General features: G+C 36.6%; 1 protein-coding gene across 26 annotated transcripts in view; it reads left to right on the forward strand.

Annotated features, from left to right (window-relative positions):
* Positions 1–26,722, forward strand: part of LOC135205294 (ryanodine receptor-like) — a 339,398-nt gene that overhangs the window by 244,646 nt on the left and 68,030 nt on the right. For 18 of the 26 annotated variants that reach the window (XM_064235711.1, XM_064235691.1, XM_064235765.1 and 15 more), the window contains 22 exons: positions 4,468–4,722; positions 4,914–5,120; positions 5,315–5,479; positions 5,848–5,994; positions 6,335–6,496; positions 6,826–6,962; positions 7,382–7,550; positions 7,971–8,102; positions 8,394–8,538; positions 8,715–8,838; positions 9,132–9,359; positions 9,969–10,119; positions 10,553–10,702; positions 11,126–11,261; positions 11,477–11,722; positions 12,105–12,294; positions 12,661–12,934; positions 13,476–13,655; positions 14,859–15,008; positions 18,977–19,003; positions 23,844–24,005; positions 24,364–24,588. In XM_064235711.1, the coding sequence (XP_064091781.1) occupies positions 4,468–4,722; positions 4,914–5,120; positions 5,315–5,479; positions 5,848–5,994; positions 6,335–6,496; positions 6,826–6,962; positions 7,382–7,550; positions 7,971–8,102; positions 8,394–8,538; positions 8,715–8,838; positions 9,132–9,359; positions 9,969–10,119; positions 10,553–10,702; positions 11,126–11,261; positions 11,477–11,722; positions 12,105–12,294; positions 12,661–12,934; positions 13,476–13,655; positions 14,859–15,008; positions 18,977–19,003; positions 23,844–24,005; positions 24,364–24,588 (3,762 nt within the window). The remainder of the gene's footprint in view (positions 1–4,467; positions 4,723–4,913; positions 5,121–5,314; positions 5,480–5,847; positions 5,995–6,334; positions 6,497–6,825; positions 6,963–7,381; positions 7,551–7,970; positions 8,103–8,393; positions 8,539–8,714; positions 8,839–9,131; positions 9,360–9,968; positions 10,120–10,552; positions 10,703–11,125; positions 11,262–11,476; positions 11,723–12,104; positions 12,295–12,660; positions 12,935–13,475; positions 13,656–14,858; positions 15,009–18,976; positions 19,004–23,843; positions 24,006–24,363; positions 24,589–26,722) is intronic. The other 8 variants (XM_064235755.1, XM_064235782.1, XM_064235790.1 and 5 more) reach the window with 2 other exon arrangements.

A 26,722-nucleotide genomic window follows, 5' to 3' on the forward strand; every position in this document is an offset into this window, starting at 1 on the left:
CTAGAGGAACGGTGACCTGTTAGAATTGTAATTTTTGTTTCCACGGACGGAACTCGACAATGCGATAGACCAACGTCGGGCTGACACCAAGGACCATCTGGTGCACCGGGCCATGTCTAAATCAGAGCCCCGCCCTCGGAGATGTTTGGCCCCCCCTCCTCCCCCGGTCCAGCAACAATCGAGGAGATTGTCCCCTGGTAGGCCATCGAGGACCTCGAGTTTGGTAGGGCCTTCCCGTTCGTCACAGCCCAAGTCTCAGGATCAACGCCCCTTTCGTTCTCGTTCCTTTAAACCAAGAAGAGGTCCTAGGAGCAGAGGTCAAGGAGGCCGTCGGTAGGTTGGGCGCCTCTCCCTCTCCTGTGCCACGGGTGGGGGGGTGCCTGGCTGGCCATTGGGCCAAGTGGCAGAGTTATGGGGCGGAGAAGTGGGTGGTAGATGTCCTTCAGGTGGGATACCTGTTGCCATTCGATTTCTCTCCTCCTCTGTCAGACAAGCTGTAGCTCAGGAAGACGTATCCCCCAGATTCTCTGAAGTTCTTGGCTCTTCAGGAGGAGGTGCAGAAAATGCTGGACAAGGATGCGATAGCGGAAGTAGTGCATCCGTCCCCGGGGTTTTACAGTCACATCTTCTTGGTGCCCAAGGCATTGGGAGGATGGAGGCCTGTGATCGATTTATCCACCTTGAATCGCTTCATCAGGAAGACACGGTTCAAGATGGAGACCCCACGCTCGGTGTTGGCAGCCATGAGGGAAGGCGACTTTATGCTGTCGATAGACTTGAAGGACGCATACTTCCAAATCCCTGTTCATCTCACGTCCAGGAAGTTCCTTCGCTTCTCTCTGGCGGACAAGATCTTCGAGTTCAAAGTCTTGTGTTTCGGGTTGACCACAGCCCCTCAAGTGTTCACAAGGGTCTTCTCTCTCGTGTCAAGTTGGGCCCATGCTCAGGGGATCCGTTTGCTGAGGTACCTCGACGATTGGTTGGTCTTGGCAGTTTCCAGGGAAAAGCTGCTGCAAGACAGGGATTGTCTTCTTCGGTTCTGCCTAGACCAGGGCATATTAGTCAACCAGGAAAAGTTGAACCTCGTACCCACTCAAAGGATTCTCTACCTGGGCATGGTCATCAATACGACAGTGGTGAGAGTTTTCCCATTGGATCAGAGATTGGAGAAGTTGCGGGCTGTGGCGCGCAACTTCCTCTCAAAGTCGCATCAGTTAGCTCATCAGTGGCAGGTTCTTCTGGGAGTCCTATCTTCCCTGGAGAAGCTGGTCCCTCATGGGTGTCTCCATCTTCGGTCTCTGCAATGGAGACAGGGGGAATTCTGGTCTCTTCACGGTTGGAGGCTATCAACTCTCTCCTCCGAGAGAGAGGCTTTTCTCAGAAGTCAGCTGGGCACATGTCCAGCAGTCTTAGGAAGTCAACCTCTGCAGTTTACCAAGGCAAATGGGCGATCTAATGTGATTGGTGTCGTAAACAGGGTTTTTCTCCACTCGCGACCTCTATTCAGCGGATAGCATACTTTTTAACCTTTCTCAGAGATGAGGAACGTTTGTCTGTGTCTGCTATTAGAGGCTACAGGGCGGCTCTAAGTTTGGTGTTACGCCCGAATGTATCAACGTCTCCTCTTCCTGGGAACTTTCCCTGCTAGTTAAGGGGTTTGAGCAGTCGTCTTCTCCTAGAGAGCTCAAGCCCCCAACGTGGGATGTTTCCTTGGTGCTTAAGAGCTTGAATAAGAGCCCATATGAGCCCTTGCACTGCTCATCTGATAGGAACCTGATGCTTAAGACAGTTTTCCTTTTGGCTTTGGCATCTTCCAAAAGGGTAGGAGAGCTCCATGGTCTGAGTTATGAGGTAAGGCACACCAGGGGTTGGAAGTCAGTGTCCTTCGAATTTGTTCCGGAGTTTGTGGCCAAGACCCAAAATCCCACGGTGCATGATGACAGGTTCGCTTTGTTCTCCATTCTCTCACTGACTGACTTTGTGGGTGGTGATGCTCAAGAGCTTTTGTTGTGCCTTGTCCGGGCCCTGCGTTACTATCTTAAAAGGACTCGGCACCTTAGACCAGGCTGCCGCAGGCTTTTTGTCAGTACAGGCCGTACGAAGAAAGGTGTCTAAGAATACTATCTCTTTTTGGATACGGGAAGTCGTCAGACAGGCATACTTGACTCTTGATGATTCCATCGCCACGCCACGTCTGTGCAGGCTAGAGCACATGACGTTAGGGGTATAGGTCCCTCTCTGGCTTTCAAAAAGAACTTGGCTGTACATAAAGTGCTGAGCGCTGGTACTTGGTTACGCCAGTCCACATTCACCTCTTTCTATCTTAAGGATGTTGCCTACAGATCTATGGACACATTTTCCCTGGGTCCTGTGGTGGCTGCCCAACAGGTTGTGTAACTCATAGTTGCCCTTAACGGGGCACCTTTGTATCTTACCTAAGATGATTGTGTGGATGAGAGAATGAGTGAGTTGGCTGGCCTCCTTCTTTCTCTTGTACCTCTCCTTCTTCCTTCGGGCGGTTTAAGGAATTGACACGTCATTTGCTGGACTGGTCTGATACAGGTGAGTGAGGTAGTTATACTGGTAGTGTGGTCGTGCAGTATTCAATATCTTACCCACTATTTAGTAGCATAGGCTCCGCTCCTGGGCAAGGAGGAGTTGGGAGTACTACAAACCCTAGTGCCCTGGTTTGTTTTTTGGACAGTCACAGTTTTTCTTTGGTTCCCTATACAATGGTTATCCCATATATCATTGTATGTCACTCAGGTTCTGAGTGGTTAGATTTTAGTGTATCTAGCTTCTCAACGGGTTTCAGTCCCTCTCTAAGAACTCTTTCTTTTGAGAGCTGGACTGGCGGGTAGGCCCCCAGCTGGTCTAGGATGTCTTATACCTCCCTCCAAGTATGAGTCTATCCTATTGTTAAGACCGAGGATTTGTTTGGGTATGAACAAATGACAAATTTTCTAAGACAATTTGTATTTTTCATAGCTACAAACTGAGGTCTTAACGTTATAACTGCCCCACCTCTTTTACCCGCCCCTCTTCCTTTTTGGTTTAAGTCCCAATTCTGAGTTTGAGAAAGACTGGCCGTAAGTGTTCGGCCATTTTTTGGAAACCACCTCTTTCCCACCTGATTCTTCGCCAATGCCGTTGGCCCAGAAATAACCACAAGAAATTCCTTGGCTTTTTCCATCTACTTTTTTTTAACCGGAATCCAGCTAGGCGCTAGAAATTATCCTATTGTTAAGAACCTCAGGTTTTGTAAGCCTTATGAAAAAAATCAAATTGTCCTTTAGAAAAAATGTGTTCCAATTTTTGGTGTCAATATATCTTGTGCCAGATGAACGTTAGGTGTCGTAACCCCTGGGAAACATGCGTCGTAAAACCCTTGAAATAATTTCTGATGAATATAATTGAAAAGCGCCTTAACCTCGGAACGTCATAAGCCAAACCCTTCGTAACCCGGGGACTGCCTGTAGCCAACTTTTGTGGTTCTCACTAATCCTAGGTACTCCATTACCATTCATGAGAACATCAGGTGCCAGGCAGCCACTCTTTAGATATGCCTCACGGATCCTGAGAGTCCATGCCGGCTAAGGCCTATTTTCATGTGTCTAGCCTGTTGGTATATTAAAAAAAGTATTCCCATTGTGTGACAAAAGAAACTGCCATGCATTGATAAGATTCTCTTAGGGGCACAACAATCAGTTTGCCTGATCTTTATTCATTGCTGTATTAGTAGCAGTGGTACGTGTAGAACACAAGCTTCGATTGAGGATTGGCAGATTCATTGCTTTCTTGATCTTAGTCCTTCATAATCCGTCATTTCTGTACGATATCCCTCAAAATTAGCCTTTGGGAGATTTTGCATCAATAATGTACGTACACCTTGATTTTGAATAGCTTCCTTAGGATTTCATCCATATTGATACACCCCCATGTTTTCCCATGAGCTCTTGGATCTTACATTCCAGTCAGACAATTCATAGGTTTTAACATCTGAGCCTGCCGATCTAAATTGCAGTTGAACTATTTATCAGGGCAGTACTAGGTTTGTTTTGAAACATCTAATTTAAAAGAAAAAGTAACTCAATCACACAAACTCACTACGTATAATCTCCTAACCTACAGGGTTTCTCACAGCTAATTGTCCAGTTCACTTTAACAATGAGACTCTGTTGCCTGGATTCCTTGGATCTCTAATGTATATGCAGTAATGGCAGCCAGCAGGTGATGTTCTTTTAAATTGGAAATGGAATGCCTATGATTTGGGGAGGCTACCAATGTGGCTATCTGTGAATACTGATTTTGTTAATTTTAATTTATGTATATTCATGAATATGTGTTATAAAAAATATTGTCAGCAGTTTCATAAATGAATTTTCAAGATTAAAAATTTATCATGTCATCTATGTATAATACTGTGTAATCTGGAAACAGTCTGATACTTTGTGCTTTCTATTTCAGATGTCTGAGCGCATTGCTGCTCAGCGCCTTGGTGCTGAGGCAGAAGGTGCTGTACCCATTGACCATCCAATGCCAGCGGGTGATGATGATGAGGATTACATTGACACTGGTGCTGCTATCCTCAACTTCTACTGCACCTTGGTGGATCTTATGGGACGCTGTGCCCCTGAGGCCAATGTCATAGCTCAGGGTAAAAATGACAGTCTTAGAGCCAGAGCTATTTTGAGGTCTTTGGTGCCTCTGGAGGATTTGCAGGTTTGTATGCTTAGACACAAACTTTATCGTACTGCGCTGTCTCTCATCCTTTATATTAAAATAGTGGAGCTTGCTGGAATTTCTTTGTGATATGGTAGATTTTTAGCCTTAGATAATTTATACCGTATTCTGCTTGATATTTTTAGCAAAAGGCCTTCGGTTAAAATGAACACTATTTATGCTTCTTGCAGGGTGTGCTGTCACTTCGCTTCACTCTGTCAAACACTGCTGCAGATGAAGGCCGCAGTGACATTCCTCCTGGCCTCATTCCAGCCCATAAGCAGAGTGTGGTACTTTTCTTGGAACGTGTATATGGTATGGATAACAAAGACCTCTTCTTCAGCTTGCTGGAAGACGCCTTCTTACCTGATCTTCGTGCTGCCACAATGCTTGATAAGGTTATATTCCTCCATTTTAACAGTTAATATAATCAGGGAAAGTACAAAATATTTCTGAATATAAATTTCAGTGTATTGAGGGATCAGTACTTTTGTATCTAAAAAATTCTTGATAAATGTCAAAGTTTTATTGGGTGGAGCTATTTTTTGTGACACGAGACCAATTTTTGATACCAGTTTCTTCTTTCCAACAGTCTGATGGATCAGAGTCAGAGATGGGCTTGGCCTTGAATAGATACATAGGCAACTCCATTCTCCCTGCTTTGATTTCCCACTCTAGCTTCTATTCTGAGGCTGAACAGCATGCTCCATTGCTTGATGCCACTCTTCACACAGTGTACCGACTCTCCAAGTGCAAGGTGAGATGAAAGAAGCCTATTTTCTCTTCTCAAATGGGGGATAAAGTATGCTCTAGTAATTGTTAGTGTTAGCCAACAAAATTTTTTTTTTAGATATTATGGTATGCTAATTTTTTAGTTGGAAATTTGACAGTTTTGTTTACCCATTATTATCGTCACTGGTAAAATAGAAAAAGTCACATTTCAATCATTTTAAGACATAAATTTCTTGCTTTATTTTATTTCAAAACAGCTTCACATCTTTTTTAGATGGATTATGCTGTATGTATATGTAGATGTTAGAATGTTAGTGGGTTTAATAAATTGTCTTTTTTACCAAACCTCGTCATTTTCATTTCTTAAAGTGAAAGCATTGTTAATAATTTCAGATTCTGACCAAAGGACAGCGTGAAGCTGTTTCTGATTTCTTAATAGCCCTCACCAGGGAGATGCAGCCTGCTATGTTATTGCCTCTCCTACGCAAGCTGACTATTGATGTTTCGAAACTATCCGAATATACGACTGTTGCCCTTCGAGTAAGTATTTGTTAGATTTTCTAATACTAGTGTAATATAATGACTTCATTGTCTTGTCTACAATATCTGATATATAGAGCAATATTTATACCTTAGAAATGAGTGCTAAAGGAACATTTCACGGAGCGACACAGGCTGAGCCCAGAAAAGTGTAATTTAATGACTTCATTGCCTTGTCTACAATATCTGACATATAGAGTATCATTCTCCTGCAGATTTTTCTCTGTATTTTGGGCAATGTTAATAAAAAGGTCTTTAATAAGAACATTTCATAAGTGTCAAACTGTCAAAACACTATTACAAAACAAACGTTTTATACAAATGTTTTTTTCTGTTACAGCTGTTAACCCTCCATTACGAACGTTGTAGTAAATATTACAACACATCTTCCAATACACCCGGCACAGCTTCAGAAGAGGAGAAACGTCTTACAATGATCCTCTTCACCAACATCTTTGATTCCCTTGCCAAGATGGAGTATGATCCTGAGCTGTTTGGCAAGGTTAGTAGCTTATTTCCTGTGCAACAGTACTTAGATAAATTGAAGTGAATCTGATTTTGTCATTACTATATTTGTGTTATGTAACCTTTTGCGATTTAAGCTTTACCATGTAATTTATTTTGTTGTTTTATGCAAAAAAGTAAGACTTTGTATTTGATTGAGCTGTCATCATCTCTCAATTGAAATTTAAGTTTCACTCAGGTATGCTGATTTATTTTAAATTTATGCTCAGAAGGACTGAAAGAAAGGTTAAGTGATTTTAACGGAACAAGATAGAATTTGATTCAAATGACTTTTTTACCCTTGTAACTTTCCTTCTTCCATTCTAGGCATTGCCTTGTCTCTCTGCCATTGGCTGTTCACTTCCTCCAGATTATTCATTAACTCATGGTTATGAAGATGAACTCTACAATACTTCATCTTGTGCTGAGGGCCCCTATAATCCTATGCCTATTGACACGAATGGGTGAGTAGGCTTAGCTGCTTTTGTGTGTAAGGGCGACTTTAAATAGATTACCATTAGTGATAGCTTATTTGGTATGAGATGGTATAGTGAAGTGTATTGCTAATATTCGACTGCAAGTATTGAGCATCTTTATTTTTGGTGCGTATTTATATATCTGTAATGTTCTTTACTGATGACTTTTAGATCTTCCATGTAATGAATATGTAATCATGTTTTGCGATGAGGAATAGAATGAATTGCTTTGGGTTTTTCAAAGGTGATGGTTTTATAATACAAAAACACTTTTTTTCATGCAAACCCCTTAATCATGCCTTATCATTGAGTAATAGGCTATGATTTCAAGCTAGTCTATAAACACCTTAAGTTACAGTATCGGGTAAGCCATAAGGAGGTGTAATTGACATTACTTTCTCCTTTAGGGTTGAATTAAGCACAGACATCGCTACCCTCCTTGACAAGTTCAGTGAGCATTATCATGATGCTTGGGCCTCTAGGAAACTTGAGAATGGGTGGTCTTACAGCGATACATACACCTATGAAGAAAAGGGGCACCCGAGACTCAAGCCATACCTGATGCTCTCTGACTACGTAAGTTGTTTCAGATATATAGTATCTGGTGTCAGTGTCCTGGTTTTAATTCATTGCTATTCAGCTCAGATGTTCTTTCAGAATTATCAAAGGTTATGGTTGCATTAAATCATTAGGATTACTACTGTGGATAATAATGCATTTGGTAAACTTACAGATAAACTTATTTAGTGATACTAGTCGTTTACATCAAGCGAGTGTCTCACAAAAGGAGTCAGTAATTTGTCAAGAAGAATATCTTTCTAGAAAGTGATGTCATACATATAACAGTATGATGAATCAGAGGAACCAGAACTAAGTTATTATTCAGTAATAATTTAGTTAAGTAAGTGTTCCCACTAGGGTATTTGTGAAAAAATTTCATTTACTGCATCTCAGCATGGGTCTTAAGTATTCTGTTCAATACTTTTAATCCTACAGGAACGTGAACGATACAAAGAGCCAGTAAGGGATGCGCTTAAAGCTCTTCTGGCCATCAACTGGAATATTGAATATGAGAGTATGGAAAGCACCAACTCAACTGCTAGAGAACAAATTCACCGTCAAGACACAGTAAGTACTATGTACAGTATATGTCTTGTATCTGCTGTCTTTGATGTTAGTCATACCTAGGATGAATTTATTGAGTGATTTTTCATTTTATGTTAATTTGTTGATTTCATCTTCTGAACAATAATAGTAATAATAGCTTTGTATAATGTAGTATTTAACTTGATCACAATATATTCTTATTTATAAAATTCCACTCTTAGAAGTTGTAAAGGCCATTATCCAGATGTTTTTGTTGTTAATCTTTACAAGAGAGAAAGGGATGACTCATGATCTTCATTTCACTTCTTGCAGACTGATCTCTACAACTACAACCCTCAGCCTGTAGACATGACTAACCTCGCATTGTCTAGGGAAATGCAAAACATGGCTGAGAGGCTTGCTGAGAATGCCCACGACATCTGGGCCAAGCGCAAGAAGGATGAACTTGAAGCTTGTGGTTTGTACATGAGATTTATAGCTTTAAAACAAAAGTAAAACTAACAGATATTTTTAGAACTTTTTCTTTGGAAAGGAGTTAAAGTATTTGTTTCGATAATTTTCCAGATGTGAATTTCATGATGTTACTGCGTCTATATTTAAGAAAATAAAATTGTGTTCCATACCCTCTCACAGGAGGAGGATTCCCACCACAGATGGTTCCCTATGACATGCTCACTGAAAAAGAGAAACGCAAAGACCGTTTCCGTTCTGTTGAACTTTTGAAGTATCTACAGTTCATGGGATACCGATTGGGCAGGTAAGTTGAAGATTATAGTTTCTTTTATTTTCTATGTTGAATCCTTTCACCATCTAAGATTTAAGGTAACTTCAGTCGTTTGATTATTGTTTAACATTCAGAGCCTTCAGAATGTTTTGATTGTACAGTATATAATGAAATCCATGAAAGCAATTTTCAGATCTAAAGCAAAGGTATATTGTTAGTTGTGCACATACTTATTTGACAAGATATTGCCTCAGCTATCGAATAGTTAGTCCATGCTTTTCCTTCCATAAGTTTTCAGTATTTTTTTTCTTTCTTCCCTTTTGTAGAGCCCATGGCAGTGGTGATGATGGTGGAGCTGCTGCAGGGGCTGTGGAACGTCGGTTTGCCTACAGTCTGTTGGGTAAACTACTTCAGTATCTGGACTGTGCAGCCATAAACATGAAGCTGTTGAAGCCATCTTCCAGCCTTTCAAGACGTTCTTCCTTCAAGACCTCTACAAAGGATGTTAAGTTCTTCTCGAAGGTTGTCTTGCCCTTCATGGAGAAGTACTTTAGGTAAGTTCCTAAGTACTAATAGGTCATATACAGCAAAAATGTTCAATTTAATGATTGTGTGATGCTTCAATTTTTGCTAATTGGCATGACTATTAGATTATTATATTTTGTGCCTGTGACTTTTAAGAGTTTTTACCCAATTGCATCTGGGTCAGGTTGTGGAACTGTAAGATGTATTTGGGAAGAGGCTGTGTGTTAGTGCTGGCTGTGTATGTGTGTGTGTGGCTATCATCTGTAAGTGTATTTCAAAAGGGAGCTTCCACTGCCTTCAGTGCATACCCCCCAAGAACTAAGCATTGTCACACTGCCCAGAAGCAATAGATTATTGATACTGATGCTCATAAGTTCAAGAAAGTCTTATAATGCCAGAGTAAAGCAGATGCTCCATTGCTCAAAATTATTAGTGAGATGAACAGCCAGGTGCCCTTTGCTGGGCCAAGTACAAAGAGCCAAAGATAATAGAAAGTCAGGACTAAGCAAGAGTGAAGTCTAAGCATTATGGCAGCAATAGACCATTTTGAGAATATATGATACAAAATCTATATGATATATTTTATATAAATGTTGGGGTTTGTCTTGAGATGATAACAGTTTCAATTCCTTTTCCAGCACAAACCGCAACTACTTCTTGGCAGTGGCCCTAACTACCAACATTGTGGGAGCTGCTTCACTCAAGGAGAAGGAAATGGTGGCTTCACTTTTCTGCAAACTGGCTAATCTCATGAGACTGAAGCTTGTGTGCTTTGGATCTGACACAAAGGTGGGTAAAATTGAGCTTTGTATGTGTGTGTATATCATAGGTGCTTTTTTGTAAGAATTCCTGGTACCTGAAATTCAATCCATGATTTTCTCGTTTGGTATTTTTTGGTACTTATGCAGAATTCATTTTTTCGTTCTTAAATAGAGTATAGTACTTTATACAATATGTTTATCTGTTATTCTTCTGGTTTTTGTGGTATTCTTATTCCTTATATTTATACCTTTGTTGCCTGAAATTGATAAGGAATTTCTGAGCAAAAATAATTGTCTAGTCTTTGATAAATTGGTGACTGAACATTTGTTTCCATAATTTTGAGTTATGTTATAATAAACATTTGATACATTCTTTATGCTGAAGTTAACACTTTTTATTTTATTAGAAATTTTCCTTCCACTTTTTCTGAGGATTTTTTCTTTATATTTTACCATCTCAGGTGACTGTGAAGTGCCTCCAGGTGATTGTTCGAGCAGTTGATGCTAAAACCCTCACTAAGAATTTGCCTGAATTTGTTCGCACCTCAATGCTTACCTTCTTCAACAATGCAGCTGTTGATCTTGAGTACTGTATTCATTGCTTACAAGAGGTGAGTCTAGACTATTAGGGTCTCAGAATTAATGCTACTGTAGTCAAATATATGCCTCTAATGCAAAGTCTGAAAGTTTTTAAAATCCTTAAATGGCGAGCTATATAGATTACTATATTGTTTAACTGTAGAATATGACCAAACAAAGAATCTCAGTATCCTATGGTGTAATAATTACAAGAACCAAATTTACATTGAATTCTGAATTTATGGCTAAGTGCTTTCAAATGGTATAATGTACGTAATGTTTTAAAATTATACACTTGTATAGTGTACATAATAAAGAATTGAAAGGCTTGATTTGAGATGGTGATTTGAAGGAAGGATTGTTGTTAGTATATAGCAATTTCTTTATTATCAGTTTTAATGAGGTTAGATTTCAGAATCTGGCTTTAACAAAAGGATTGTTCTTTCCATATTCAGGGTAAGTATGCATACATCCGAGGCACTCATCTGAAGACATCTGCATCCCTGAACTATGTACAAACTGTATTGCTTCCAGTCTTAACATCTCTGTTCGACCACACAGCTGCTTGTGAATTTGGACAAGATCTCTTATGTAAGTCTCGGACTATTTTCAGTTGATTTCAAGTGTTAATTATTTCTCAGTAACATATGAATGATTGTTAGATTTCAAGTCAAAAGTAGTTATTGATCATAATGTTAATTTACCTTGATCCTTGTATAATAAGATATGGTTGTAAAATTTTCTCTCTTAAATAATCTATTGGCACACATCAGAGTGGTAATATTACTCGTTGCTTCCTTTCGCAGTGGATGAAATTCAAGTTGCTTGTTACAAGATCCTTGCCGCCCTTTATCAGCTTGGCACTGATTTGAGCCTGGATGGTGGAAAGACCTTCATGAAGAAGGAGATTGACCGTCACCGACCAGCCATTGGCAATGCCTTGGGAGCCTTTGCTGCTACCTTCCCAGTTGCTTATTTGGAGCCTATGATGAACAAGAACAATCCTTGGAGTATACATAATCGCATAGCTGACCAGTCTTTAGAAGCCCAAGGTGTGTTTTGAACCACTAAAATCTTCTGAGTCCCAGACTGATTAGGGGTAACACTGTAAAAGTCTTTGAATATACCAGATCTTTGCAACAATCAATACTTAATCATGAAAATAAATTCTGTGAAGTAACCATGTGAGAATCTAGAATCTTAGCTTAATAGCCTTGTTAAGTAGACTTATTGAATGAACTTTGATTCCCAAAACATGTTTTTGGCTTAGTTTATCTACCAGATCATAGAGACACACTGAGAAGCACTGTATGATCACCAAAATTAACATAATGACTGCAAGAGCAAAAATCCAGCAAGTTTCTTGTATGTATAATTTCCACTATTTTCTGTTGTAATATGAACTGTGAGTGCAAAGTGTCCATTAATTTTCAGAAATAATCGTGAAGATGGAGACAGCCATTCCCTCCTTAGAGACTCTGATCAAAGAAGTGGAGAAATTCGTAGACGAAGAGGGAAAACATTCCGATATGCCTCACATCATTGATGTCATCCTACCCATGTTATGTTCTTACCTTCCCTTCTGGTGGAACCAGGGACCAGATAATGTTAATCCATCTGAAGGGTAAGTCACTCTCACAGACTTCAAAATGTCTGATAGCTAACAATGACCCTGTACGTAGTATATCCTGGAAAATTGACAAATAGTATCCCAGACCTAACGATAATTCCAGATACTTTTTAGCCTAAGCTAATCTAAATTTAATGCTTAACATTCCTTTCAAGAGATTTAGACAAACAGTCATCATTGTCTACAAAGGTAACCTAGCAAAAAGTCTTCAGAATAATGTAGCTGATAAGCAGAGAATTCTGATAATTGATTTATTCTGTATGGCAAAAGTTAGGATCTCTCATTATCAGAATAACATTAGATTATTATCTCTTTGATTGCTATGTCCCAGTATGTATTATAATTTTTTTTTCTTACAAGGAACCACGTTAGTGGAGTAACTTGTGAGCACATGAACCAACTGCTACGTCTCGTCTTACGTCTCATCATGTACCATGTGGGTGTAGAAAATGCTCCATGGATGACACGTATTGCAGGCTACACTCAGCAGATCATCATCAACTCCAGTGAGGAGCTATTGAGAGATCCTTACCTACCCCTCGCGGAGAGAGTGTATAAGAGAACTGAACATATGTACAATAAGGAAGAAAATCTCAGAAGCTTCTTGAAGTCATCAACTGAAGACACAAGTCAAGTAAGATTTTTCCTAATTATTTACAATACTTACTGTAGTGCATATACGTGTAGTATTTTTAATACTAAGTGACTACTTTGTTAGGATCTTTACATTGTATTTTTGTTTCGTAAGAAAATTACAAAATTTGAGAATCTATCTGCTACATTGTAGTACTGTGTACATATCACAGTAAAGAACCTACAAAGAAAATTTCTAGAGGTTTTCTTGAAGTACAGTAATAGGTTAGAAGGCAGTACACTTTATTGTTACTGTCTCTTTACAAAAGGTTCCAATGTACATGTGCTAGTCTACCTCTGATTTTGGCATTAGGAGCTGTTAGTCTTGGGAATTAGATACTGTAAATCAAGTCTAATTAAAGTTAATGGGTTTGTATGAATTTTTTAAAATTCTAAATTGCTTTCATAATCTTGATGTTTTTTAAGCCAGCCTTTGACAGCACAGGCTCTCACTTTTTGAGCAGTTATTATAAATTCTTATTTTATTCTGTAGATCAGCACTTCCTCTTCTTTTGATGCATTTATAATCGTTTTTGCTACAGGTTGAAGGTCAACTTCAAGAGGAATGGCAGTTGCTAACCCGAGACATCTACGCCTTTTATCCTCTGCTAATAAAATATGTAGATCAGCAGAGGAATCAGTGGCTCAAGAACAGTGTACCAGAGGCAGAAGATGTCTACAACAGAGTGGCTAGCATCTTCCATATTTGGTCCAATTCACAGGTTGGTGTGACGGAACTGTTTTTTTATAATATGCATATCCTGCAGAGAACTAAGCCATATTAAATGTAGTAATTATGGAATGGCTTTTTATGAATTAAATTTGTTTTAATATTGTGTTGTAAAGAAACTAGTGCTACATTTTATTATTTTGTGTAATGTAGTGTACATTCGACCCCAGGTATTTGCAAGGTATTCACGAATACTTGAAACCCCTCGAAAATCGCTTATAACTGCCTATTTTGATAGTTCAAATATCGTAAAAACCTATAAAAAGGTTTAGGCAGTCCCCGGTTATCAGCAGGGCTTCCGTTCTCGGTGAGATGCTCATAAACGAAAGCAGCCATTAACTGAAGGTTGACAAATAGTGGCGCTTATGGCGCAGAGTTTCAGCTAAAGGCGCCGACAACCTGTTAATGACGTCTCTGTTAGGGATGTTATGGCACCATAACTACAGGCAGTCCCTGTGTTACGACAGGGGTTCCGTTCTTGAGACGCGTTGTAACCCGAAAATCATTGTAAGCCAGAACATCGTCAAAAATCCTAAGAAAACCTTACTTTTAATGCTTTGGGTGCATTGGAAACAATGTAAACTGCATTCTTACTGCATTTTTCATCCAAAAAAAAAAATTCAAATATTGATTATTTTGCATTTTTGGTGTCATATTTCTTCTGCCAGTTGAGCGTTGTAGACGTCGTAACCCTGGAAATAATTTCTGATCAATATAATTCAAAAGCGCCGTAACCTCGGAACGTCGTAAGCCAAACCTTTTGTAACCTGGGGACTGCCAGTATATTATCAACACCCTATGGTGCCGACAACCAAAACTCAGCCGTTATGGCGCCATAAATCGGTGATTAGACAAGCACCATAAAACTGGACCACCATTTACAGGTACCACCGATAATCTGGGACTGCCTACATACCTAAGTATTTCAATAGTTTTATCACTAAAGATGTGTTTAGTCACAAAAATGATATGGAAATAGTAATTAGTGAATATTTCTCTAAGAAAAAACCACAAATAGGTAATTTTCCACAAATAATGGGTATATACATTCCACAGAAAAATCTGCTAATAGGGGATTTCATGAATCCAGAACCTCGAATAGGTGGGGGTCGACTGTGCTTATAATCTGATATGTATTAGCTGTGTTGACAGCACAAAGTATTTTTACAAAATATATTTATTTTGCCCATTTCAGTACTTCCGTCGTGAGGAAACGAACTTTATCAGCCAGAATGAAATTGACAACATGACACTAATCATGCCGACTGGCTCAACACGTAACCGAAGTGCTGCAATGGCAGAGACAAGTGGAGGTGGAGGAGGAGGAGGAGGTGGGAAGGTAAAGGTAATACTTAGTCCGCCCGGAGCGCTTTTCCTTTCTTTTTTTCTTTGTTATTTTTAGAATATTTTAGCGAGGAGCCATGCTATAAAAGTAATTTTTTATTGTATGGTTGTTCTTTTTTTTTTTGAGAAAAATGGGAAATTTAACAAGACTTTTGAAATAGTTTACCTAATGAATTTCTCTTGATATTTTACCAAATCAGGGCAGTGCAGTGGAGGGGAAATAGAATTGTTTAAATAATTTTCTTTGATTGGCCATTATATAGTAGGCCATGTCATGTTAAAATATGTACTGTACAATGAAAGGAATTTATTTCATAATGTTTTCCCCAAAGCCAGGTAATTTGATAATTTATTAAAGCTTGATTTATTTTATTCAACATTTAAACCTAAGCACTGAACATGAGGTTAATAGGGATTTCAGATGCAGTTTTTTGCATATCATGCAGACATATACATATTTGTTCTATTTGAGGTTGATATCCATCACAGTATAGTACTGTAATATTTATTCATATTGGAACTGAGTCCACACATCAGTGAAGATGGAGCAAAGTCTTACAAAGAACAATTTTTATACTCTTGAAGATGGCCTTGTTGGGTGGTATTGTACCTACAGTGTGCCTCACACAGTGCACTGCAGATGTAACTAAAGGACATTTGCCACATCACTTATGTCCCCATACATCTGTTTATTACTTTTTCATCTGCTCTAAAACCCATTCAAACCAGTCTTCCTTCCAAACTCCCATGAAGCTGGTTCCATTGACAGTGTACTACATAATATTTTACATTTTTCAACAAACTCAAGTAAATCTACAGCCTTTAAGGTACTCGGAAATGAGGCTTGTATCTGAGTAGTGCCCCTGGGGTAGACAGCACAGGAGGATACAGCTGTCACCTAATTTGTAGCTGTTTGGTGGGTATGGGAATTATTAAGATGAAAACTTTGCTGTCAGCTGGTAATGCCTACTTGGCAACTTCATTAATCTATACATTTTAATTTTAAAATCTTTTGTTAAGTATTAATGTTTTTTCAATCATCCTTGGACAAAATATATGTATTTATTAATAAATTCCAGTGAATTGTTTCAGGAAGGAGGAAGCATATGTGTATGGTAGTAATTTTAGTAATAGAGTGTTCGGAATGTAAAGTGAATCCTGGTGTTAATAAATGGCCTTCCAGATTTTACAGTTTTAGTATCGTAATTTGTAAATTTTAATTGGTTCCAAGTAAGGCTACAACAATGAAATGTTATAGGTTGATGATATCTACAAAAATAGCACTACAGAAACTGCTAGTACTAGTAAAAAAATTCAGCTATAAATAATGTGATGTACTTTGTACTTGTTCATAATATATGTTGGGTATGTTGGTTATTTGTATCCTTCAGCTAGATCGTGCTTGAAATCATCATATTTTGCATAGACGTTTGTATATAGTTTCTTGCAAGAGATTCGTTTTGTGACTAGTATATTGTTTCTGCAGCAGAGCATTCATAAAGATTTGCTGCTTTTGCTATGAGAGCACATCTAGGTATACTTTGCTATTATATAGCAAATGTAGTCAGTTCTTGAAAGTTACCCAAATGTTTCAAAGCTCTTTTATGTATATATTTCAGGAAAGTTGTTTCTCTCCTTGAATTTTTTTTTATAAAGATGGTATTAGTATATTTGTTGCTTTGTGCTTTCTTTTGTTTTTTGATCGTTTTGATCATTGTTGTTAATGGATGGATAGCTCTTTCAACTGTATATCAGAATAGGTTTCTCTGTTGTAGTTTTTCTGATGAAGCGGGTTGGAAGTGACAGACAGTTGTCACTTAAGAGACCAGAATTCAGGAAAGGAGGCACCGCAGCTAAAGGTTGGCAGTTATAAGAACAGCAAACACAAACACTAAACATTAAAGCTCTTGACAGTATCAACTACATTACCCTTCATTTTTAGTCCAGAAGAGATCCAGGTTGAAAAGAAGTTTTGTCCCTCTACCTATTGAGTATTTCTTGAGTAATTAGTTTTCTGGTAAATGGAGATTCCCATCACCAGTTCTCAATATCTTTGTTAATTTTAGTTAATCATATTTGTACTGGAGAGTCTGATGTAGTAAAGGTACTATAGGGCATTGTAAATGAAGGTGTCACCCATCTTATATATTTGTTATTGGATCTTCATTGGTAGATGCAGTAAATTGTTTTTCCTTCCAGAAAGAGTTATAAACTCTGTTTGTATTGAGAGTTGTTATATATCCAGAGTTTGAGCAAATATTGTATTTCTTCATAGTAATAATATAGGGCATTGTAAATGAAGGTGTCACCCATCTTATATATTTGTTATTGGATCTTCATTGGTAGATGCAGTAAATTGTTTTTCCTTCCAGAAAGAGTTATAAACTCTGTTTGTATTGAGAGTTGTTATATATCCAGAGTTTGAGCAAATATTGTATTTCTTCATAGTAATAATATATGGTTGATTATCTTTTTCACTGAAATTAGTCTGGAAAGTTAATTGTCCTGCAAAGCAGACTGCTTGTTTCTAATTTCATTACACAAGTTCATTCACCTTTTGAGGAACCAGTTCAATCCTGATATATTTTCTGTAGTTCAGATATTCTGAAAAATGTGCCACAGCAATTGGCCATATGAACATACTAGCTGATACTCTATGCACTGTACTGATCTTGAGCAGTCAGTATTTTTTCTGTTTACCACCAGCTTTTGTCTTGAAGATTGTAGTTGACGGACTTTGGATCCTCTTCATTACTTCACATTTATCAGGACATCAGCTTTCATGTCCCGTTCCCCACCTTTATCAAGTTTGCATCATAGAACCACCTTTGCTGGATGACCTCGTTCATTTGTAGATGTTTGCTTGCCTGTTTTCATAGTCACTATGGTTTCCTTAGATTGATATAGACTTCCAGTATATATGTAATATCTTGATTTATTACAAGTGAGGACCATTTTGCCAATAGAATTAGGATTTTCAGTCAATTTTTACAAGCTTCCCCTAGATTTTCTTTGGTTCAAAGGGAACTAAGATTGTACCAAAATTAGAGCTTTGGTGCAGTAAAACTATCAGTCACCAAGAGAGAAAGACCCACTGCTCCTCCCTTCAGTGGGGATTGCTTGGTCAGTAATTCACACTCCTACCTTACTTTTATATTAGGATGGTCTACCGGTAAACTTATGAGGTCACCAAAATGTTCTGGCAACTTTTATTATTCTATTTTTTGTGTTTGAAACTGTGGTCCGAAAAAGCACATGTGGGTCATAATGTTTCTTTAGGAGTTCCAGTTACTGATTTTAAAATCTGGTGGTATACATTGGGCTTTTAGGACAATCGTACAGTTTTTAGGGACTATATGCTTATTTCAGACTAGCTTTTGTAAGTAATGATACTTCTGCCTGATAGTGCTTGTGTTCTTAAAGGAATTTTTTTAAGCTGATTTCTAATGGCAGTACAGATGTGTCTTTGGTCATTCTCTCAGCAGTTAAATTAACTTACAACAAACACCAATTACCGAGCCATTTTGGGTTCAACAGTCCATTTTATGAGGGCTGTATAAGGTTAACGGTTACTAAGAGTACAATCTGTGGACAAAGTCCTCTAGGTGTTTATATATAGTTTTTGAATAGCAGGCATGTAGAAAGACAACAGAAAAAGCTGATTTTTAATATTAATTCTTATCAAGAGACAATTTTATCATGATGGTCTGTGTCTGAATACATTTTTGTGTCATAGTCTTGCCCGTGTACATTGCCTCCAGTTTCATCTTTTTGTGTTATTTTTGGCACATGTCACCATACAGTATTTCATGTACTAATTTATTAGCTTATATTCTTGTATGATATAGATATTCCTTTTTGAAATTATTTCTAAACAAAGTATTATAGAACTATTTGTTTTCTTCCTTTATGTTGCATATCAGTTGTACAGACTTTTCAAATTGTATCTTATTTTTCATCTTTGTTTAGCAAGCAGGACCACCCCCCTACATGCCAGTATGTACCGATAAGTTTAAAGTTTTGTCGTTTCAGTTTCTTGACAATTTCCAGTCACTTTTCTACAAGAATACTTCCCTTCATATTTTTCCATTAAATGTCATTTTTAACACCTACAGTGATGAATACAGCACTATACAGAGTGAAGTTTGAAATAGAAAAGAATTAAAGTTTCTAGAGATACTTGCACTATGTTTATAAACTGTCATGCATCTAGTGTCAATTTTTGTTTTGGTCGTTATACTATTCAGTACAGGTTATATCATGTTTTCCAGAATATCAGTCGTTTGCTGTGGCATGATTTGCATGATTCTCTATTCAAAGAATTATAGATTTAATATTTCATAAAATCAGACCTGATTACATCTGACTCTCAAATAATATGCTGCCTGTTATTTTTTCATAGATAACCTTGTAAACTCTGTCATGGGCTACATTCTTTCAATACATCTGTAACTAATACTTCAACATTTCATTGTTCACAAACATGAAAAAATATTGTATATTTCACTAAAAAGATCATTGATTTACACTATTACACAGGCAATTGTGTTAACCTATAATTACATACAGAAGAAAATTTTGATCTTTTCTCACAGATTTATTGAACAGACATCAGCTGCTTGCAAAATTTTTTTATGAGATATCATTTCTTGAAATACTGGATTCCCTGAAATGTAGCCTCCTCAATACACTTGTTGGTAATGTTTATCTATGTATATTTTCTATTGTCAGTTTTATTCTCTGTAGATCATCTTGTTTCTCTGGTAAGAAGTTCCTTGTTTATGTTCCGTTATGCCTCCATGCATGGTGATGTCAGCATATACTATATTATTTTGGTTGGGAGTTGAATGACTCATCCTGGCTCTCAGCCAATAGGAGGAGTTCCCCTAACTTTGACAACCAATCATGTATATTATACATGCATACACATCATACATGAAATATATGTATAAACAAGGGCCTTATGTATACATTATGTACTCTGTATACAAACTTATATGTGTAATAAGCACATGAATATATACTCTATGTATGTGTTATGTTTACATACAGTATGTCAAATTGTGTATTACATATATACCATTCTTACTCTTTTACAAAATTTCAGACTATGTGACTTTTTTATTTATTGTTTTTGTCTCAATTTTTACAGCTTTTTTGATACAATGTTTTTCCTGATGCCTCCCACCACCTGTATTGTAATGTCAAATCTTGCATCATGGTAAAAGTACCACAACCTGTAGCGCTCCGGGTAGCATGCACAGCTTTTTTGGTGCAGAGTAATTTTGAGTTACCCTAGATTCTTAGTTTGTTATTAGCAGTTCTTTATTGGTTCTGTAGTATCCCACATACTTACAATCATCTTCAGATTTTCATGATTAAATTCCCTACAATAAATATGATGGTGTTTTGGTTTTGCAGTGAAAAAGGAAGACTAAATATCTTCAGCATTTTGGACTTTTGTTCATTTTTTTCTCTATTTTGTTGAATTTTGTTTTTCTCTTGGTTGACAGGGACTTTTTCATTTACTTTTGTTTTGCATTTAGTTTCATTTGCAAATCGTTTTGCTCAGTTGTTTTTCTTGTTAGTTTTCATTTCATTTTTATCTATTAGTAGTTATTTTGGAAATTTATGTTGGAGTTCTTTAAGTAGTTCTGTAGTTTGTTATGTTGTTTCTTTGTTATTTTGGCCGATGTATTTAATATTTGTATTTTGTATTTTTTTACATTCTCTTTTGTTGGGCTTTTATGTATTTGTGTTTTATAATTCAGGTTCAAATATTTTAGTCATTGCTTTGATATTCTTTATTTTTATGTAACAGTTGTTATAAATTTCATGTGGTATCACACCTTTTTGGCAGTTTCCTTTAAGCATGTGTTGAAATCCTGAGTTGGTTTGATTTTAGGTTCCCTTTACAAGTAGCAAATCTTGGAGTAAAGATCTTTCTCAGATCAAGAGAGACCGAGTTTCACATTAATTATATGCGGTCATATTTTTCTCTTGCAACTTCCACCAAGAGTGTACATAGTACATCTTCATACTAGAATAAAAATGCTGATTAAGCTGAAAAAAAACCAAGCTCTGAATCCTAATTCTAAAGTAGGGAAGTGGCTGTTCATGTTGTGGTGAGACTTCTTCCACTGGAGGGATTTACCATCTACTTGCAGCACATCTCACTTGGTAGATAATCCTTTCATTGATTAACCTCTGTACAGGTTGAACCCTTGTCTCCTCACACTGTCACTGACAGTGTTTCATCATAGCTTTCACTTTTCCCGCTTGTGAATCATCACTGTCATTGCAAAGAGGAAAAAGATGTTCTTTTATGTCTAATGAGAATGCTTTTTTTTTTTTTTTGGCTGTATACAGCAAACAAGGTCTTGGTCTATTGCTTTTTATTAATGTCCTACAAAAAGCATTATCCAAGAACACTTTCATTTTTCATAAGTAAACTGTGGCCTACAACTCTGTTGCTGTGCACGATTATAGTCACACATAGGATGGTGGTCCAAAGGGTATAGCATTATCATTTTTCTCAATTTTTTTGAAATGATATACATACATATTCCACATTCACCTCAGTATTATTATTATTATTATTATTATTATTATTATTATTATTATTATTATTATTATTATTAAGAAGTTCTATGAAACTACGTACCAATTTCCATACCTAGATTATCATAGAATACACCAGAATAATTGTTTTTAAAATGTAAGTAAAGTTAAAGAAATTGGACAACTCAGAGGGAAGACCCCAAAGGAAGCAAGCAGATGTAGGATCCTTTTCACCGGGCAACACAGGTTTCTCCCCAGAAATAGATTTTTCCTTTGTCAAAATCCCTTTATATGAAGGTTGGAGTTGTGAACCAATATCATTCAATTAGGCAGATATTACAGTCTTCATCCAATTTCATCTTGATGTTTGTACTCGATGCTAACCATTGGGATTTTAATATAGTTCTGATGTGAGGATGAATGATAAGTGAGACTCACTTGCATATATTGCAAAGTGAGGATGTAAAATACTGTACTGATAATTTAGAAGGGGCATGTAATTGAGATTGGAACCACAAATGTATTTGTATGCTGCAGATCCAGTCACACTCTCAGATACAAAATAGCAGCTTGAAGATGATTACCAATAGTTGAGGAGTTGTTTAACACCTCTGAATTGAGCAGTGAAGTATGCATTTTGTGTGGATTAGAAAACAATTCTTGCAAACACTTTCCATATCAAATTTGACTCTTAGTATGAGAGTGAGAGTTGTAGCAAGACAGAGCCTACCTCTTGTCAAAGAAGATCTCACATGGTGGCTACAATTGCTTTGGTGCCATACTTTGGAATCTGGATTCAGAGCGTTGATCTTTTTTTCTTATTAGCATTGCCAAGAATTATAGAAAATGTTTTAAATCATGTGCAAGTTTTACACTTTTTTTTGTCATACAGCTTAGTCTTAGTTCAGTTTCAGAGATATGAGAGAAAACAGCAACAAGAGTATTTTGTATAGAGAAAATGTTTGTGCTGTCAGCTCAGTTGAAGTTCTGGCAATGAAAAAGATTCAAGTCATGAAGTTTGTCTGATTAAATACGCTTTTATATGTCATTGAAATGGAATATGTTATCTTGTAAACTTCAGATTGGTCGAAGAGGTACTCTTCTAGGATTATGGACCAGAAACTCTTTCTGTCCGTATGCAACCATGCTTGTTTTTTTCACTTGCACAGTTTTATTTTTTCTCTGCATTTTCCTCAAACATTTTATTATACTGGCTGTTTTGTCTCTTACCTTTTCATGGAAGTCACAGAATATACTTTTAAGCCACAGTGTAGACATATTAAGTGGTGTCAGTTATAATAGCTGTGTATCCATTGAAATGGTCTGCTATTCAATGCATTTATTCATGGAACTACTATCTGTATACAGTACAACACAGATATCCATAGCCTGATTAATGCAGTTGATGTTAGTGCAGGTAAAAAGAGAAGAACAGCATGGTTATGTGAAGATTATTCTGAAACGTGAAAAAGTAAACAGAAACCTTTACTGCAAGATTTGGTGAATTTGAATTGACTTAACTGGAACTGAGGGTTGGATTAAAAACCCAAGTGAATAATTATACAGTATGTAGTTAGTTTCCCTTCCCTATTCCACGTCAGTCTTCTTTGGGCATGGTAGGTTATTGCATATTTTGATGAAATGCAAAATCTTACTCCTTCCAGGTTATAAGATGTGATTTCTCTGATTAGTTTAGTAAAAATGAGACCATAAAAGATCATGGCATTCCTGAACTGTTTTTAGAGTGTAATACAAGTAGCAGAGTCAGTGTAATGCAATGTGTTTTCAATGAAGAATTATTTATATTATAAAGTATTTTAGTAAGACCACTAAGATCAGGTTTTTTTTAGATAGATATGCATTCTCGTTTTAATTTTTATTTGGAAGAAAAGTTATGTGGTATGAATTTGATTGTATACTTGTTTCAAACGTGAATATTTTCTTTTGGTATTTCATCAGATTTTTAGTAGATCTTTTGGAAACTTATAACCATTTTGTATTAGTTGTCTTGATATCCAAGATTTCTTACTATTTTGAAGAAGTACCGTAAAGAATACTTTTTCATATTTTAGTATTAGTATGCATTTTGTCATGTTATTGGAACATTCATCCAATAGCTGTTGCTAGTCTTTGAATTCAAGTATGTACAGTATAATGAATGCATTATGTTTTACTAAGCCTAGCAATTTATGTTTGAGCTACAATTTCAAAGTTTGAAAAAGTTTGATATCTTTCAAGAAAATGGTACAGGGATGTTTGTCCACCCAATTTTCAGAAGAAGAAGAAGCGTTCAGGCGGCAAGAAGATCAGCAAAGAGAAGGAGTTGGCTTCATCCTTGATGGTTGCCTGCTTGAAGCGTCTCCTCCCTGTAGGTCTCAATCTTTTTGCTGGAAAAGAGCAAGAATTGGTGCAACATTGCAAGGAGAAATTCTTAGCGGTATGTACAGCTTTTAACACATGCAGGTAAAATATGTGCGACTAAGAGGTATTCTGAACTTGTGTTGAATAAGTGTTCACTTGTCATTTATTTTTTCTTAGTTTTTTTTTTTTTATCTCAGTGAGCATTTGCTCTTGAACAAGGAAGCAAGTGATTACTATAAGTAACAATTAAACTTTCCCAGAAACCTTGATGTTATACTTGTATGATATTACTGTATACAGTATTGCATTAATAGCCAAAGGGATATTTTAGTAGAAAACTAAATCTTACACTTGTGATGCTTTTAATGATCCTTTAAAAAGTAAGTCAGCCTATTCATACTATAGTCAACATGATGTCATTTTCTCCCATGCAGAGAGTAAATGAGGCCGAGATATTTGACTTTGCTAAGACTCAGCTGACATTACCTGACAAAACTGATCCAAGTGATGCCATGAACTGGCAACACATACTTTACTCGCGCCTTGGAGGAGGAAGGGTCCCACGAGAGGAGGATGAAGATAAGAAAATTGTTCCCACTGTTGATGATACAGTAGAGAGAATTGTGGCAATGGCTAAAGTTCTGTATGGCCTTCACATTGTAAGTAATGTTTTTATTTGGTGTCCATGAAAAAGGGCTATATTATTATTGTTAGATGTAAAATGCCATTGTTTGTGTTTATGTGCTTAGTGAAATCATGGTTCATTTTAATTAGTATTGTCTTATACTACATCATATACTACTTTTAATCTTGTCAAGGGAATCATTTTGGAGGTTTAATTTTATTTGGATATATTACCTATTACAAAAAAGTTCTATTTTGCTTATTTATATATAATTTGTTATGCCTTCTTACCCATATTCATATGTGATTCAAATGCAGTAGCATTTTTCCAGTAGATCCCAAATTTATTAGGTTTGTGTCCTGATTTTTTTAAATGGTTTCTTGCTAACTGAGAACTATTTGAATTTAGTATTTTCCTTTTAAACTGAATGGTGAAAATATTTATATTGGACAAGATAACCTTTGCCATAAAATTTTATTTTTTCAAAAATCTTTAAATCTGCTTTCCACTATTCACTGCATTAGCATTTTTGGAACTTTTTAATGTTCTACAATATCATTATGTAACAACTGAGACTTTGAAGGAATATTTCAGAATTATATATTGCTCTTATCACAAAAAGTTTAACAGTTTAAGTGAAAGAATTAGTATGCTAGAGATAGCGGTACTTTAGCATTGGGAAAATATTTATTCAAATTCATAATTATTCAATAAACTTGACCTCCATTATGATGCTAAGATCTATAGGTATGTGTCATTTAAGAGCATTATTTTTTAATGTTTTATTTTTTATTTTTGTTATGAGGTAACTGCACTGTTTTTATTTCCTTATGCATTGAAATAATTTGCAACATTATCTCTTGATCCTTATATAAGTAGCTATTTTTGGCACAATTTATGCTTTCCTTAGTGATTATACCAATATTTTTTGTGAAAAAGTTTCACATGCACACATCAAATAGAAAATTTTTCTTGTTTTATATCACTTTAAGTTCATTGCTCACAGTTTTGAAGATATTCATGTAAAAATTTTATTTCTTACATTTTTAAAGAAAAAAGAAAGATGTTCATTGTTTGGGTGACATCAATTCTGGTAATTTTTCTTGACTATTGATATTGAAATTGGAAGTGTCTCAATAAATTTGAGAAATTAGAAATACGAGAAGTTAAAATCTTTTGAAATCTGTTAGATCTCATATTTCATTCAACATTAGGCAGTTTTATCCTCAGGGATTGTTCTAGAGAAGAACCAAAAGGTCCCTGATACATTCATGATTTTGACTATTGAACTATGAATGAATCCATGTTTAGAAGAATCATAGTATACATAGCTACATCACCTACAATCATCAGCAACATGTCAAGCTTCCCTTGCACACTATACGTACATCATTCACCTTCTAAACCTTCATTGTCTTCTCATGCCTAAAACTTGAATTAAAGTCATCGCCATCCCCACTCTTGCCATGTGTTCAGATCTTAAGACACTCTAGTCTGTCTTTTCACTTATTGTAACCTTTTAATGCTTTATGTATCTCTACATTCAATTATCTTGCACTTTAGATGTTACCCAAGCAGTTCATCTTGGTAGTTTCAACATTTTTTCTTTCATTTTATAAATGATATTAGTGTTTCCTTCGCTTTCATGAAGGAGAGTTGCCTTAATAGTCCTTTCACTTTCTGTGAATGGAAAATTGATATTTTTCATTTCTGAACAAGTCTCTTAAGCATAAAGAATCAGAATTAAAATAACCATGTTAAAAATCCATGCTAAAGAAACCATTCAAGCCCTTCTACATCTCTATATGCATGCAAATGGCACAATTCAGCGTATAAGAGTTGATCAGTCAAAATTGAAGGTGAAAAATATGTAAATGCAAGAAAATGTGATTTACATACATAAATGATGATACAAATGATAATGTGAGTAATCTTATTCATATCTTAAATGACCCAATATGAGTGCCTCAGCGGCGTGGTTGGTATGGTATTAGCATCCCACCTTAGTGGTTGCGGGTTCGATTCTAGGCCATTCCATTGAGGAGTGAGAGATGTGTATTTCTGGTGATAGAAGTTCACTCTCGACGTGGTTCGGAAGTCACGTAAAGCCGTTGGTCCCGTTGCTGAATAACCACTGGTTCCATGCAACGTAAAAGCACCACACGAAC

The sequence above is a fragment of the Macrobrachium nipponense genome, chromosome 24 (assembly GCF_015104395.2).
Source record: "Macrobrachium nipponense isolate FS-2020 chromosome 24, ASM1510439v2, whole genome shotgun sequence".
NCBI classification, from domain to species: domain Eukaryota; kingdom Metazoa; phylum Arthropoda; class Malacostraca; order Decapoda; family Palaemonidae; genus Macrobrachium; species Macrobrachium nipponense.